The 12,509-nt window shown below is 41.3% G+C and overlaps 1 protein-coding gene across 4 annotated transcripts in view; it reads right to left on the minus strand.

Moving 5' to 3' along the window:
- Window positions 1–7,767, minus strand: part of daxx (death-domain associated protein) — a 31,204-nt gene extending 23,437 nt beyond the window's left edge. For 2 of the 4 annotated variants that reach the window (XM_061897280.1, XM_061897276.1), the window contains exons 1-2: window positions 7,292–7,698; window positions 3,952–4,205 (exon numbers count right to left, since the gene is read on the minus strand). In XM_061897280.1, coding sequence (XP_061753264.1) covers window positions 3,952–4,191 — 240 coding nt within the window. In that variant the 5' untranslated portion in view covers window positions 4,192–4,205; window positions 7,292–7,698. Of the gene's footprint in view, window positions 1–3,951; window positions 4,206–7,291 lie in introns of all 4 variants that reach the window. The other 2 variants (XM_061897279.1, XM_061897277.1) reach the window with 2 other exon arrangements.
- Window positions 7,768–12,509: the final 4,742 nt, after the last annotated feature.

A 12,509-nucleotide genomic window follows, 5' to 3' on the forward strand; every position in this document is an offset into this window, starting at 1 on the left:
TTTAAGAAATGTACCCAATTAAAATGTACGGCCAACACAGGACTAGACAATTTGATTTATACAAACGTTTATTTAACATTATGAGTTTTTAAACTCCTTAACACTAAATGGGCACAAACACTCTTTTCCAACACAGCATATTTCACCCAGGGTCTAATCCGGTCTTTCAGGGCTGTCTCTTCCTTCAATTATAAATGACTCATTCAATTATCAGTCTGGGCTCTGGCATAGTCGCACATACTTCATTTGCGTGAGTCTGTTTGGGGGCGTGCCATGTCGACCGCAGGCCCGAAACGTGTAAAAAAGCACAAACTACCGACGCATTCGTGTATTGCTTTATTGTGGAAAGACAAAAGCAAGCCAAAATCAATCAATGTTTATTTATATATCCCTAAATCACAAGTGTCTCAAAGGGCTGCACATATATAAACAACAACATGTTGAAAAACGTGCCTAAAAAACGCAACCCGTGACTCACAAACTTTGCAAGTTGACCTGTGTGCTTTTTTGATAAGTCAATTAGTCAAAAGATGTATTTGAATAAACTTGATAACTTTGCCAGCCTTCGATAAATCGCCATGTGCATGCGTGTTTACGGGCTGCAAGAGCGGTCAATCTTTGCATCGGTTTCAGCAGCTGCGTGCGTTTTTACCGTAGCGCAATGCTTCTCAAGATATTTTTGGTGACTCCCCTCCCAGGAAAAATAAGATATTTTGCGCTCCCCCCACTCTCCACCGTGACAATAAAAAGTATAATTTGTCTTTAAAATTGTTATAACTATCCCTGCATAACATAAGCTTATTAAATATAAAGGAAACAACACAGGTCTTTCCTCGTCTCCCACCGTGGTTACAGTGAAGCAAAGTGTTAATACGCGTCTTCATATTCTGGTATGGCAAAAAAAGCATGCGCCCCAAGGTCACACATGCCCCCTTTGGCATCGAACTGCGCTCCCCCACGGTAGCCAAAAGGTGATAGCAAAACCATTTGCCCTGCACCGGTGTGGGAATATTTCAGTTTTAAAGCATTGGAACAAGATACGCCTATCAACACTGAAGAGACAGTTTGCCAAATGCGCTCAAAAGTGGTGCCAACAAAGAAATCAGCACTAAAAACTTGCACACCCACTTTAAACACAACCACCTGACTCTGCATGTTTAACTGGTAAAAGACACATGAAGATACTAAGTGTTTGTCCACACTCACTGAGGCGTTTGGTGAACAAGATCAGTGCAAACGAAACAGATGAAAATGATGTGCGCCCAAAACTAGCATTTCAAAAAACATTGCAAACATTCAACAGACATTTGTCATGTGGCCTGTTAATACATCTGCTTATACTAGTGTCATGTTTATATTGTTACCCTGCGCTTTTACTTACAAAAGTCTTAACTTTGTCAGTTAAGTAATGTTCAACTCTGCCTACATGTTCAGTATTGAAGTGCAACTTTGTCAATACTTCAGCCATTTTAACAGCGACATAACCTATTTAATTGTTTTTGTATGGGATTTGAATTCAAGTGCAACATTTTGCTAACAGAGTACATTCTAATTTTAATATTTATTGGTTATTTTATATAACTTGGACATGAAAAAGATAGAATTTCAACAACGTTACAATATACGAGAAATACTTATGTTATACTAGCATTATTATATCAGTGGTGAATTTGGTTTAAAATAATGTTGACAGTAATATTGTTAATCAGCAATAAATTGTACGTCAATGTGTAGTCGAGCATAATTTGTCAATCGGACCAGGCCTATTTTCAAACGACAAAAAACAAGCCCAAAGTCACTTACCGTATTTTTCGGACTGTAAGTCGCAGTTTTTTTTCATAGTTTGGCCAGGGGTGCGGCTTATACTCTGGAGCGACTTATGTGTGAAATTATCAACACATTACCGTAAAATATCAAATAATATTTTTTAGCTCATTCAAGTAAGAGACTAGACGTATAAGATTTCATGGGATTTAGCGATTACGGGTGACAGATTGTCTGGTAAACGTATGGCATGTTTTATATGTTATAGTTATTTGAATGACTCTTACCATAACATACCAGGCACCTTCTCAGTTGGTTATTTATGCGTCATACAGTACACTTATTCAGCCTGTTGTTCACTATTCTTTATTTTAAATTGCCTTTCAAATGTCTATTCTTGGTGTTGGGTTTTATCAAATAAATTTTCCCCAAAAATGCGACTTATATATGTTTTTTTCCTTCTTTATTATGCATTTTCGGCAGGTGCGACTTATATTCCGTAGCGACTCATACTCCGAAAAATACGGTATTTATGGGCCTTGGGAACTTTGGTGATAACTGAACCCATAGCGACTGTGGTCTTGTGGAGAGAGCGGCCTGGCCTGCCAGGGCTTCTAAGCGAAACTCGCCATTCAACACACCTTTTTGTCTATTTCTGCTCTGAATTTGTTTCCGTTACTCAACAGTACCTGGGATACTGCTGCTTATCCATTGCTAGGATATCCAGGACGCACATTAATCTCATGATGAAAAAAAGAGCTCTGTTAAAGGAAACTTTATTTAACTCGTTATTGCGTTAACGTCGGTAGCCTTAATTCTGACAGAGCCTTCTCAAATATTAGCAGTACCCTGACAACTTACACAGTTAAAGGCCTACTGAAATGAGATTTTCTTATCTTAACAGGGATAGCAGGTCCATTCCATGTGTCATACTTGATCATTTTGCGATTTTGCCATATTTTTGCTGAAAGGATTTAGTAGAGAACATCCACGATAAAGTTCGCAACTTTTGCTTGCCAACAGAAAAGCCCTGCCTCTACCAGAAATCTACGATGACGTCACATGTTGATGGCTCCTCACATCTTCACGTTGTTTTTAATGGGAGCCTCCAACAAAAACAGCTATTTGGACCGCGAAAACGACAATTTCCCCATTAATTTGAGCGAGGATGAAAGATTTGTGTTTGAGGATATTGATAGCGACGGACTAGGAGAAAAAATAATAATAATTAAAAAAACGCGATTGCATTGGGACGGATTCAGGTTTTTAGACACATCCATCCATCCATTTACTACCGCTTATTCCCTTTAGGGGTCCCGGGGGGCGCTGGCGCCTATCTCAGCTACAATCGGGCGGAAGGCGGTGTACACCCTGGACAAGTCACCACCTCATCGCAGGTTTTTAGACACATTTACTAAGATAATGCTGGGAAATCCCTTATCATTCTATTTTGTTGCTAGAGTTTTAGTGACTAACAGTACCTGATAGTCGGAGGTGTGTGTCCATGGGTGTGTTGACGCGCAGTGTCTCAGGGGAGTCGACGGCAGCTTTGTGGGCGGCACAAGCTCAGCTGATCTCAGGTAAGAAGCGACTTTCAACCACAATTTTCTCACCGAAACCTGCTGGTTGACATTCGGTCGCGATCCATGTTCGCTGTGATTCATAGTAAAGTTTCACCTCCGTGAATTTTAAACAAGGAATCACCGTGTGTTTGTGTGGCTAAAGGCTAAAGCTTCCCAACTCCATCTTTCTACTTTGACTTTTCCAATATAAATTGAACAATTTGCAAAGGATTCAGCAACACAGATCTCCAAAATACTGTGTAATTATGCGGTTAAAGCAGTCGGCTTTTAGCAGTGTGTGCGCAGCGCTCATATTTACCAACAGCCCGTGACGTCAAGCGTACACATCATCATTAAGCGACGTTTTCAAGAAAAAACTCCTGGGAAATTTTAAATTGCAATTTAGTAAACTAAAAAGGCCGTATTGGCATGTGTTGCAATGTTAATATTTTCATCATTGATATACAAACTATCAGACTGCGTGGTGGGTAGTAGTGGGTTTCAGTAGGCCTTTAAAATAATTCCCATCTCACTGCATGACTATCTTTGTGAAGGCTAGCTGACTATCCTAATGAATTGTCCAGCGACTCGTTAGTCAAATACACAGAACGTTGGACAGGCGCACCTCTGAAAATAACTTTTCATTCTCTGCTTGAAGAACGTGCTTCTCCTTCTTGGCCGTCGCAAAAGGGGACTGGGTGATGTGGGTCGCGGTGGGCTGCCGTGCTCGGAGGGACGAGACGGCTCGGGCTTTATCCTGAGAAGTGGACGAGGCCAAAGCGGAAGACGACGGTCGGGGAGACTCCTCTTCGTCATAGTCCAGGATGATGATTTTGTCTCCAATGGAGGTAGGAGCCACCGCCATAGTAGCCCGTTATTCTTTGAGAGAGCACAAACATAAATATAAGTTATTAAAATACAACACACAGGAATCTACAGTTGCCAAACCACATCAGTCATTAAACGATTCATGTCATAAAGCCCACGCGTACACTAGGTTTTTGGCATTACACACGGACATGTCACATGCTAGCATATTTGGGGGCATTTACACCTAATCGTAACTTTGTGCATTGTAATTGTTGTTTTTCTCAGCCGACCAAATGCTAAGATAAGAAAACCTCCCATACACGTATACACACTTACGACGGTAGATTTGTTAACCTGTCGAGGTGTAAGGAAAAAACCTTTATGACAATTTCAGCGAACTGTAAGTATCGACACAATACCTTTTATATCATTTAAGTATTTACGCTTACACTTATTTTTTACGATTTATCATATTTTGCCCTGTTAAAACAGACCAGTGCAGGGATGTCTAAATTGCTGGATTTTTTTTAACAGCCTGCCGCACATTTTAAAAATAGTATTGCCAAGAAAAACATAAATAATGGAATAAAAGTACAAATAGGTGTAAAGTAGAAATATTGACGTTAAAAGCTAGGGAGTGTGAGTGTTGGAAAAAATCGATTTGAATACAAATCGAATCGAATACGTTGTGCGATTCAGAATCGATTCTAATTTTTTTTTAAATAGATTTAAATCCATCCATTTTCTACCGCTTATTCCCTTTTGGGGTCGCGGGGGGTGCTGGCACCTATCTAAGCTACAATCGGGCGGAAGGCGGGGTACACCCTGGACAAGTCGCCACCTCATCACAGGGCCAACACAGATAGACAGACAACATTCACACTCACATTCAAACACTAGGGCCAAATTTAGTGTTGCCAATCAACCTATCCCCAGGTGCATGTCTTTGGAAGTGGGAGGATTTAAAAAAAAAAAAAAAATAATGTTTTTTTAATCAATCCAACGAAACAATACACAGCAATACCATAATGCAATCCAATTCCAAAACCAAACCTGACCCAGCGACACTCAGAATTGCAATAAAGACACAAACGCGACACAGAACAAGCCAAAAGTAGTCAAAAATGAATATTATCAACAACAGTATCAATATTAGTTATAATTTCAGCAAAGCAGTGATTAAAAATCCCTTATTGACATTATCATTAGACATTTTTAAAAATAAAAAATAAAGAACAATAGTGTCACAGTGGCTTACACTTGCATCGCATCTCATAAGCTTGACAACACACTGTGTCCAATGTTTTCACGAAGATAAAATAAGTCATATTTTTGGTTCGTTTAATAGTTAAAACAAATTTACATTATTGCAATGAGTTGATAAAACATTGTCCTTTACAATTATGTCCGGCCTGCTGACAAATGTTAGGTCCTGGACTCAGTTCACACATGATCAAAACGAACCGTACTAGCAAAACACAGACAATAGAGTAGGGCTGGGCGATATATACCCTATATCGCGGGTTTGTCTCTGTGCGATATAGAAAATGACTACATCGTAATATTCGAGTATACGTTCTCACGCAGTTGCTTTTAGCTGCGGGAATTACACTTCAGGCTCTTCTCACTCTTTCCTGTCTCTCCTTCTCGCAGACAAGCAGGCGCACATTCTTACATACGTATACGCCCTCGCTCACCAGAGAGGTAGCAGCTAACGTAGCCCAGTCTGCTACCTACAAGTGGGAATACGAGAGAAAGAAGGTGCGGATCTGGTAACAAATGAAGGAAGACTTAATTCCCAATAAAAACAGCAGGGCGTCCATCGTCTGGCGGTGGTTCGGTGGGAATATGTCGAACAGACAACCGTAATTTGTCAAGTGTGGGGCAAAAGCGTTGCTATAAAAAGTAGCATTACTGATAATATGTAGCATCATTTGAAAAGTCACTCGCTAAAGAATGAAGAGAATTTCGCAACGTTCGTCGTAACCTACCACATAGTGAAGGACGAATACTATTTGATTTCCTATTATGCAGCTCATTTTTATTTGACACTTAAAATGTCTCTGACAATCTTGCACTTTATGTTTTGGAAATGACTTGAATTGCTTAATAACTTTAAAAAATACACTTTTGGTTAATTGACCTACTGTAGTTGTGATTTCCCTGCATATATGAATGCAGTATGAAGAAATAAATGATAAATGGGTTGTACTTGTATAGCGCTTTTCTACCTTCAAAGTACTCAAAGCGCTTTGACACTACTTCCACATTTACCCATTCACACACACATTCACACACTGATGGAGCTGCCATGCAAGGCGCCAACCAGCACCCATCAGGAGCAAGGGTGAAATGTCTTGCTCAGGACACAACGGAAGTGACGAGGTTGGTACTAGGTGGGAATTGAACAAGGGACCCTCGGGTTGCGCACGGCCACTCTTCCACTGCGCCACGCCACGCCGAAGAAGACTGTTTTGATGTATACAAATATAAACATCATACCGCTGCGATTATATGCATCAAGCGTTAATTCAAGGCCAAAGCAAAATATTGTAATATATATCGTAAATCACGATATGGCCTAAAAATATCACGATATTTAAAAAAAGGCCATATCGTCCAGCCCAACTGTGAACCCACACCTAACAAGAATGACACAATTTGGGAGAACATCTGCACCGTAACACAAGTACAAACACTACATAACAAATACCCAGAACCCCTTGCAGCACTAACTCTTCCGGGACGCTACAATATACACACACACAACACAAATAGCACAAAAATACAAATAGCACTATTACACTATTAGCAACATATGTTAGTCGTTTTAAGGGTGTCTCTAGAAATGTTTCGGTTAAAAACATGTCATTTGGAGCCTACAGTGGCTTAAACAGAAAACATAATCCGGCCTGCTGACAAATGTTAGGTCCTGGACTCAGTTCACACATGATCGAAACGAACCGTACTAGCAGAACAAAGAGAATAGAGTCAGTTTTAACCGCACCAAAAACGACAAGAGATATCATTTGTTTCTAATAAGATCGTTGAAGCGTTTAAATGCCGTCCGTTAAAGAAGGCAAAGTGTTGATATCGACATGTCGATCACAAGTTAGGAAAGTGAGAACGGAAGTGATGACAACATATTGACACACCTGACACCAACAGGGCCACAAGACTTTCCCCACAACAACCTCCTCTTCAACCGACCTCTCGGTTAGTGGGCAGCCGTTGTCGTCTTCTTTATTTATTGGCGGCTCGCAAGAAAATGTATCCGAGTCGACCTCGCCGAGGCTTCATCCACACGACACTCGTCCGCTGACGTTAGCATCGGCGAGCTAGTTAGCCTGACGGCGGCTTTCTTTTTGGAAGTTGGACGTTAGCGCGAAATATTGGGAACTACATCACGAACAAAAAGAATAAGATAAAAACGTCAAACTTCATGAAATGGAGGTTTGTGTGTGTTTAAAGGGGGGAAAAAACCCCGCCGTAGCCTGGACATACAGTAAAGAGGCAGATGTGTCGGCGCCTTCTTGACAATGTCCGATGAGCGCCTTTGATTGGGTGATGTCTTCCACGGCGGTTGTGCATTCTGAGAGCGGGCGAGCGCCACCGTGCGACTCGGAGGGTTACTCGGTTTATTTATATTTCTACGCTTTATGACAGGTGGTCCCAAAACTCCGGCCTGCGGGCCGGATACTGCTCGCCAGCGTCCAATGTTAAAGTTAAAGTACCAATGATTGTCACACACGCTCTTGGTGTGGTGAAATTATTCTCTGCATTTGACCCATCACCCTTGATGACCCCCTGGGAGGTGAGGGGAGCAGTGAGCAGCAGCGGTGCCCATACTTGCCAACCCTCCCGGAGTTTCCGGGAGACTCCCGAAATTCAGCGCCTCTCCCGAAAACCACCCGGGACAAATTTTCTCCCCAAATTCAGACGGAGCTGGAGGCCATGAGAACCTGACTCAATGTTGTGACCCTCTTAAACAGGACAATACTGCCATCTACTGTACATAGAATAGAATGTCTGTTCTGAAGCCCACAGTAAAGAGACGTAACTTCATCACGTCGCCTGGTTATTGACTCCACCTTCGACGAGCAAAATGAAGAAATACGCTTGCAAGTTCCAGAACGATTGGAAACAAGAATTTCAGTTTATCCAGGAGAGATCAAAGGGGAAGGGGAATGTTGCCTATACATTTTGTTGAACAGACTTCTCCATTGAACACGGTGAACGGATATACTCAGCCATGAACGGTCAGCGAAGCACAAAGCGCACGCAGCACTGCATCGTTCACAACCCAGTGTTATGGGCCATCTTGCAATATGGATATCCGATGGTGTATCTTATGCTGAGACAAAGATGGCTATGCTGATAACTGGAAGCAACATCTCGTTCTCATTTGCGGATGTCTAGAACAAATCTGTGAAGGATGTTCCCGGATTCAGAGATCGCTCACCAATACCCAAATGGCAGAACAAAGGTTACTCAAATGGTGAAAGGTAAGTGTTGTTGTTGTTTTTTAGTAACCAGCAAGCACAGTACAGTTAGTAGAACTACTGTGTTTTTATTACTGTGTATTTGATAGGTGCCGTCTGAAATTCAACTATTTCTTTTATTTTTATATATATATATATATATATATATATATAGCAGGCTTCACGGTGGCAGAGGGGTTAGTGCGGCTGCCTCATACGAAGGTCCTGCAGTCCTGGGTTCAAATCCAGGCTCGGGATCTTTCTGTGTGGAGTTTGCATGTTCTCCCCGTGAATGCGTGGGTTCCCTCCGGGTACTCCGGCTTCCTCCCACTTCCAAAGACATGCACCTGGGGATAGGTTGATTGGCAACACTAAATTGGCCCTAGTGTGTGAATGTGAGTGTGAATGTTGTCTGTCTATCTGTGTCGGCCCTGCGATGAGGTGGCGACTTGTCCAGGGTGTACCCCGCCTCCCGCCCGATTGTAGCTGAGATAGGCGCCAGCGCCCCCCGCGACCCCGAAAGGGAATAAGCGGTAGAAAATGGATGGATGGAATATATATATAGCTAGAATTCACTTAAAGTCAAGTATTTCATACATATATATATATGAAATACTCGACTTGGTGAATTATACGCCACCCCTCTTAACCACGCCCCTCGTATAAAGTCAACTCGTCATTAACTTTAGAATTTGATGCCAGCGACATGTGACAAAGAAGTTGGGAAAGGTGGCAATAAATACTGATAAAGTTGAGGAATGCTCATCAAACACTTATTTGGAACATCCCACAGGTGTGCAGGCTAATTGGGAACAGGTGGGTGCCATGATTGGGTATAAAAGCAGCTTCCATGAAATGCCAAGTAATTCACAAACAAGGATGGGGCGAGGGTCGCCAATTTGTAAGCAAATTGTCAAACAGTTTTAGAACAACATTTCTCAACGAACTATTGCAAGGAATTTAGGGATTTTACCATTTACGGTCTGTAAAATCATCAAAAGGTTCAGAGAATCTGGAGAAATCACTGCGCGTAAGCGATGATATTACGGACCTTTGATCCCTCAGGCGGTACTGCATCAAAAACCGACATCCGTGTGTAAAGGATATCACCACATGGGCTCAGGAACACTTCACAAAACCACGGTCAGTAACTACAGTTAGTTGCTACATCTTTAAGTGCAAGTTAAAACTCCACTATGCAAAGCGAAAGCCATTTATCAGCAACACCCAGGAACGCCGCCGGCTTTGCTGGGCCCGAGCTCATTTAAGATGGACTGATGCAAAGTGGTAAAGTGTTCTGTGGTCTGACGAGTCCACATTTCAAATTATATTTAGAAACTGTGGACGTGGTGTCCTCCAGAACAAAGAGGGAAATAACCATCCGGATTGTTATAGGCGCAAAGTTCATAAGCCAGCATCTGTGATAGTATGGGGGTGTATTAGTGCCCAAGACATGGGTAACTTACACATCTGTGAAGGCACCATTAATGCTGAATGGTCCATACAAGTTTTGGAACAACATATGTTGTCATCCAAGAAACGTTATCATGGACGCCCCTGCTTATTTTAGCAAAACAATGCCAAGCCACATGTTGCAACAGCGTGGCTTTGTAGTAAAAGAGTGCGGGTACTTTCCTGGCCCGCCTGCAGTCCAGACATGTCTCCCATTGAAATTTGTGGCGCATTATGAAGCGTAAAACACGACAGCGGAGACCCCGGACTGTTGAACGACTGAAGCTCTACATAAAACAAGAATGGGAAAGAATTCCACTTTCAAAGCTTCAACAATTAGTTTCCTCAGTTCGCAAACATTTATTGAGTGTTGTTAAAAAAAGGTGATGTAACACAGTGGTGAACATGCCCTTTCCCAACTACTTCGGCACGTGTTGCAGCCATGAAATTCTAAGTTAATTCTTATTTGCAAAAAAAAAAATAAAGTTTATGAATTTGAACATCAAATATGTTGTCTTTGTAGCATATTCAATTGAATATGGGTTGAAAAGAATTTGCAAATCATTGTATTCCGTTTATATTTACATCTAACACAATTTCCCAACTCATATGGAATGTGGGTCTGCATATACACATATATATACAGGACTGTCTCAGAAAATTAGAATATTGTGATATAGTCCTTTATTTTGTAAACATGAAAATGTCATACATTCTGGATTCATTACACATCAACTGAAATATTGCAAGCCTTTTATTATTCTAATATTGCTGATTATGGCATACAGCTTAAGAAAACTCAAAAATCCTATCTCAAAAAATGTGCTTGCTGAGTTCTGTAGAATTCCGCAAGGTCTGGTTTCTAAAGGAGGCCTTGTGGCTTTAAACGCTCCTCCGGTTAATCCTACGTACGTGTCGGATGTGCTAATGTCCTTGCGTGTTACCTTTGCACATTTGGAACCTCAAAGACAATAATGTTGACTATTCAATAACATGGCAAATTCTTGCATCCAGCACACCTTACATCAGTGGTAATAAAAGATGCAACCTATGCTTAAACGAGAAACTGTTTATTATATATCATCCAGACCTGTCATCCCTCAACAAGCGCAGTGAAATCATTTCAACATGCCGCCACAGACGGAAACACCTCCTAGGTAACACATGAGCATATCACCACGCTCCTATGCCTGTACCCACCCACTCTGTGCCCTATATAAACCATTGTATGTGAATGCTTCCATTAAAATCTCCTGATGATTGAGGGAACCCCTCATGAAACAGTTCTGTAGAGATGAAGTAGTCTTGTGATTTTTCCCACACCTACATATTGCGCTCTACCACGGTATCGAGCACTATTCTCTGGATAATCCAATCAAAACATACATATATATATATATATATATATATATATATATATATGTCTTATAGAGCTTCACGGTGGCAGAGGGGTTAGTGCGTCTGCCTCACAATACGAAGTTCTTGCAGTCCTGGGTTCAAATCCAGGGTCGGGATCTTTCTGTGTGGAGTTTGCATGTTCTCCCCGTGAATGCGTGGGTTCCCTCCGGGTACTCCGGCTTCCTCCCACCTCCAAAGACATGCACCTGGGGATAGGTTAATTGGCAACACTAAATTGGCCCTAGTGTGTGAATGTGAGTGTGAATGTTGTCTGTCTATCTGTGTTGGCCCTGCGATGAAGTGACGACTTGTCCAGGGTGTACCCTGCCTTCCGCCCGATTGTAGCTGAGATAGGCGCCAGCGCCCCCCGTGACCCCGAAAGGGAATAAGCGGTAGAAAATGGATGGATGGATGGATATGTCTTATATATATATATATATATATATATATATATATATATATATATATATATATATATATATACATATATATATATATATATATGTATATATATATATATATATATATATATATATATATATATATATATATATATGTCTTGATTGGATTATCCAGAGAATAGTGCTCGATACCGTGGTAGAGCGCAATATGTAGGTGTGGGAAAAAATCACAAGACTACTTCATCTCTACAGACCTGTTTCATGAGGGGTTCCCTCAATCATCAGGAGATTTTAATGGAAGCATTCACATACAATGGTTTATATAGAGCACAGAGTGGGTGGGTACAGGCAGGCGTAGGGTGTGGTGATTGGCTCATGTGTTACCTAGGAGGTGTTTCCGTCTGTGACGGCATGTTGAAATGATTTCACTGCGCTTGTTGAGGGATGATAGATCTGGATGATATATAATAAACAGTTTCTCTTTTAAGCATAGGTTGCATCTTTTATTACCACTGTTGTAAGGTGTGCTGGATGCAAGAATTTGCCATGTTATTGAATATTCAACATTATTCCGCTCCAAATTGACATTTGTTGAGCACTGTACGACGATCCGAAATGGAAAAGTTCAGCATCGACTACTC

This window comes from Nerophis ophidion, linkage group LG04, assembly GCF_033978795.1.
Source record: "Nerophis ophidion isolate RoL-2023_Sa linkage group LG04, RoL_Noph_v1.0, whole genome shotgun sequence".
NCBI lineage: Eukaryota > Metazoa > Chordata > Actinopteri > Syngnathiformes > Syngnathidae > Nerophis > Nerophis ophidion.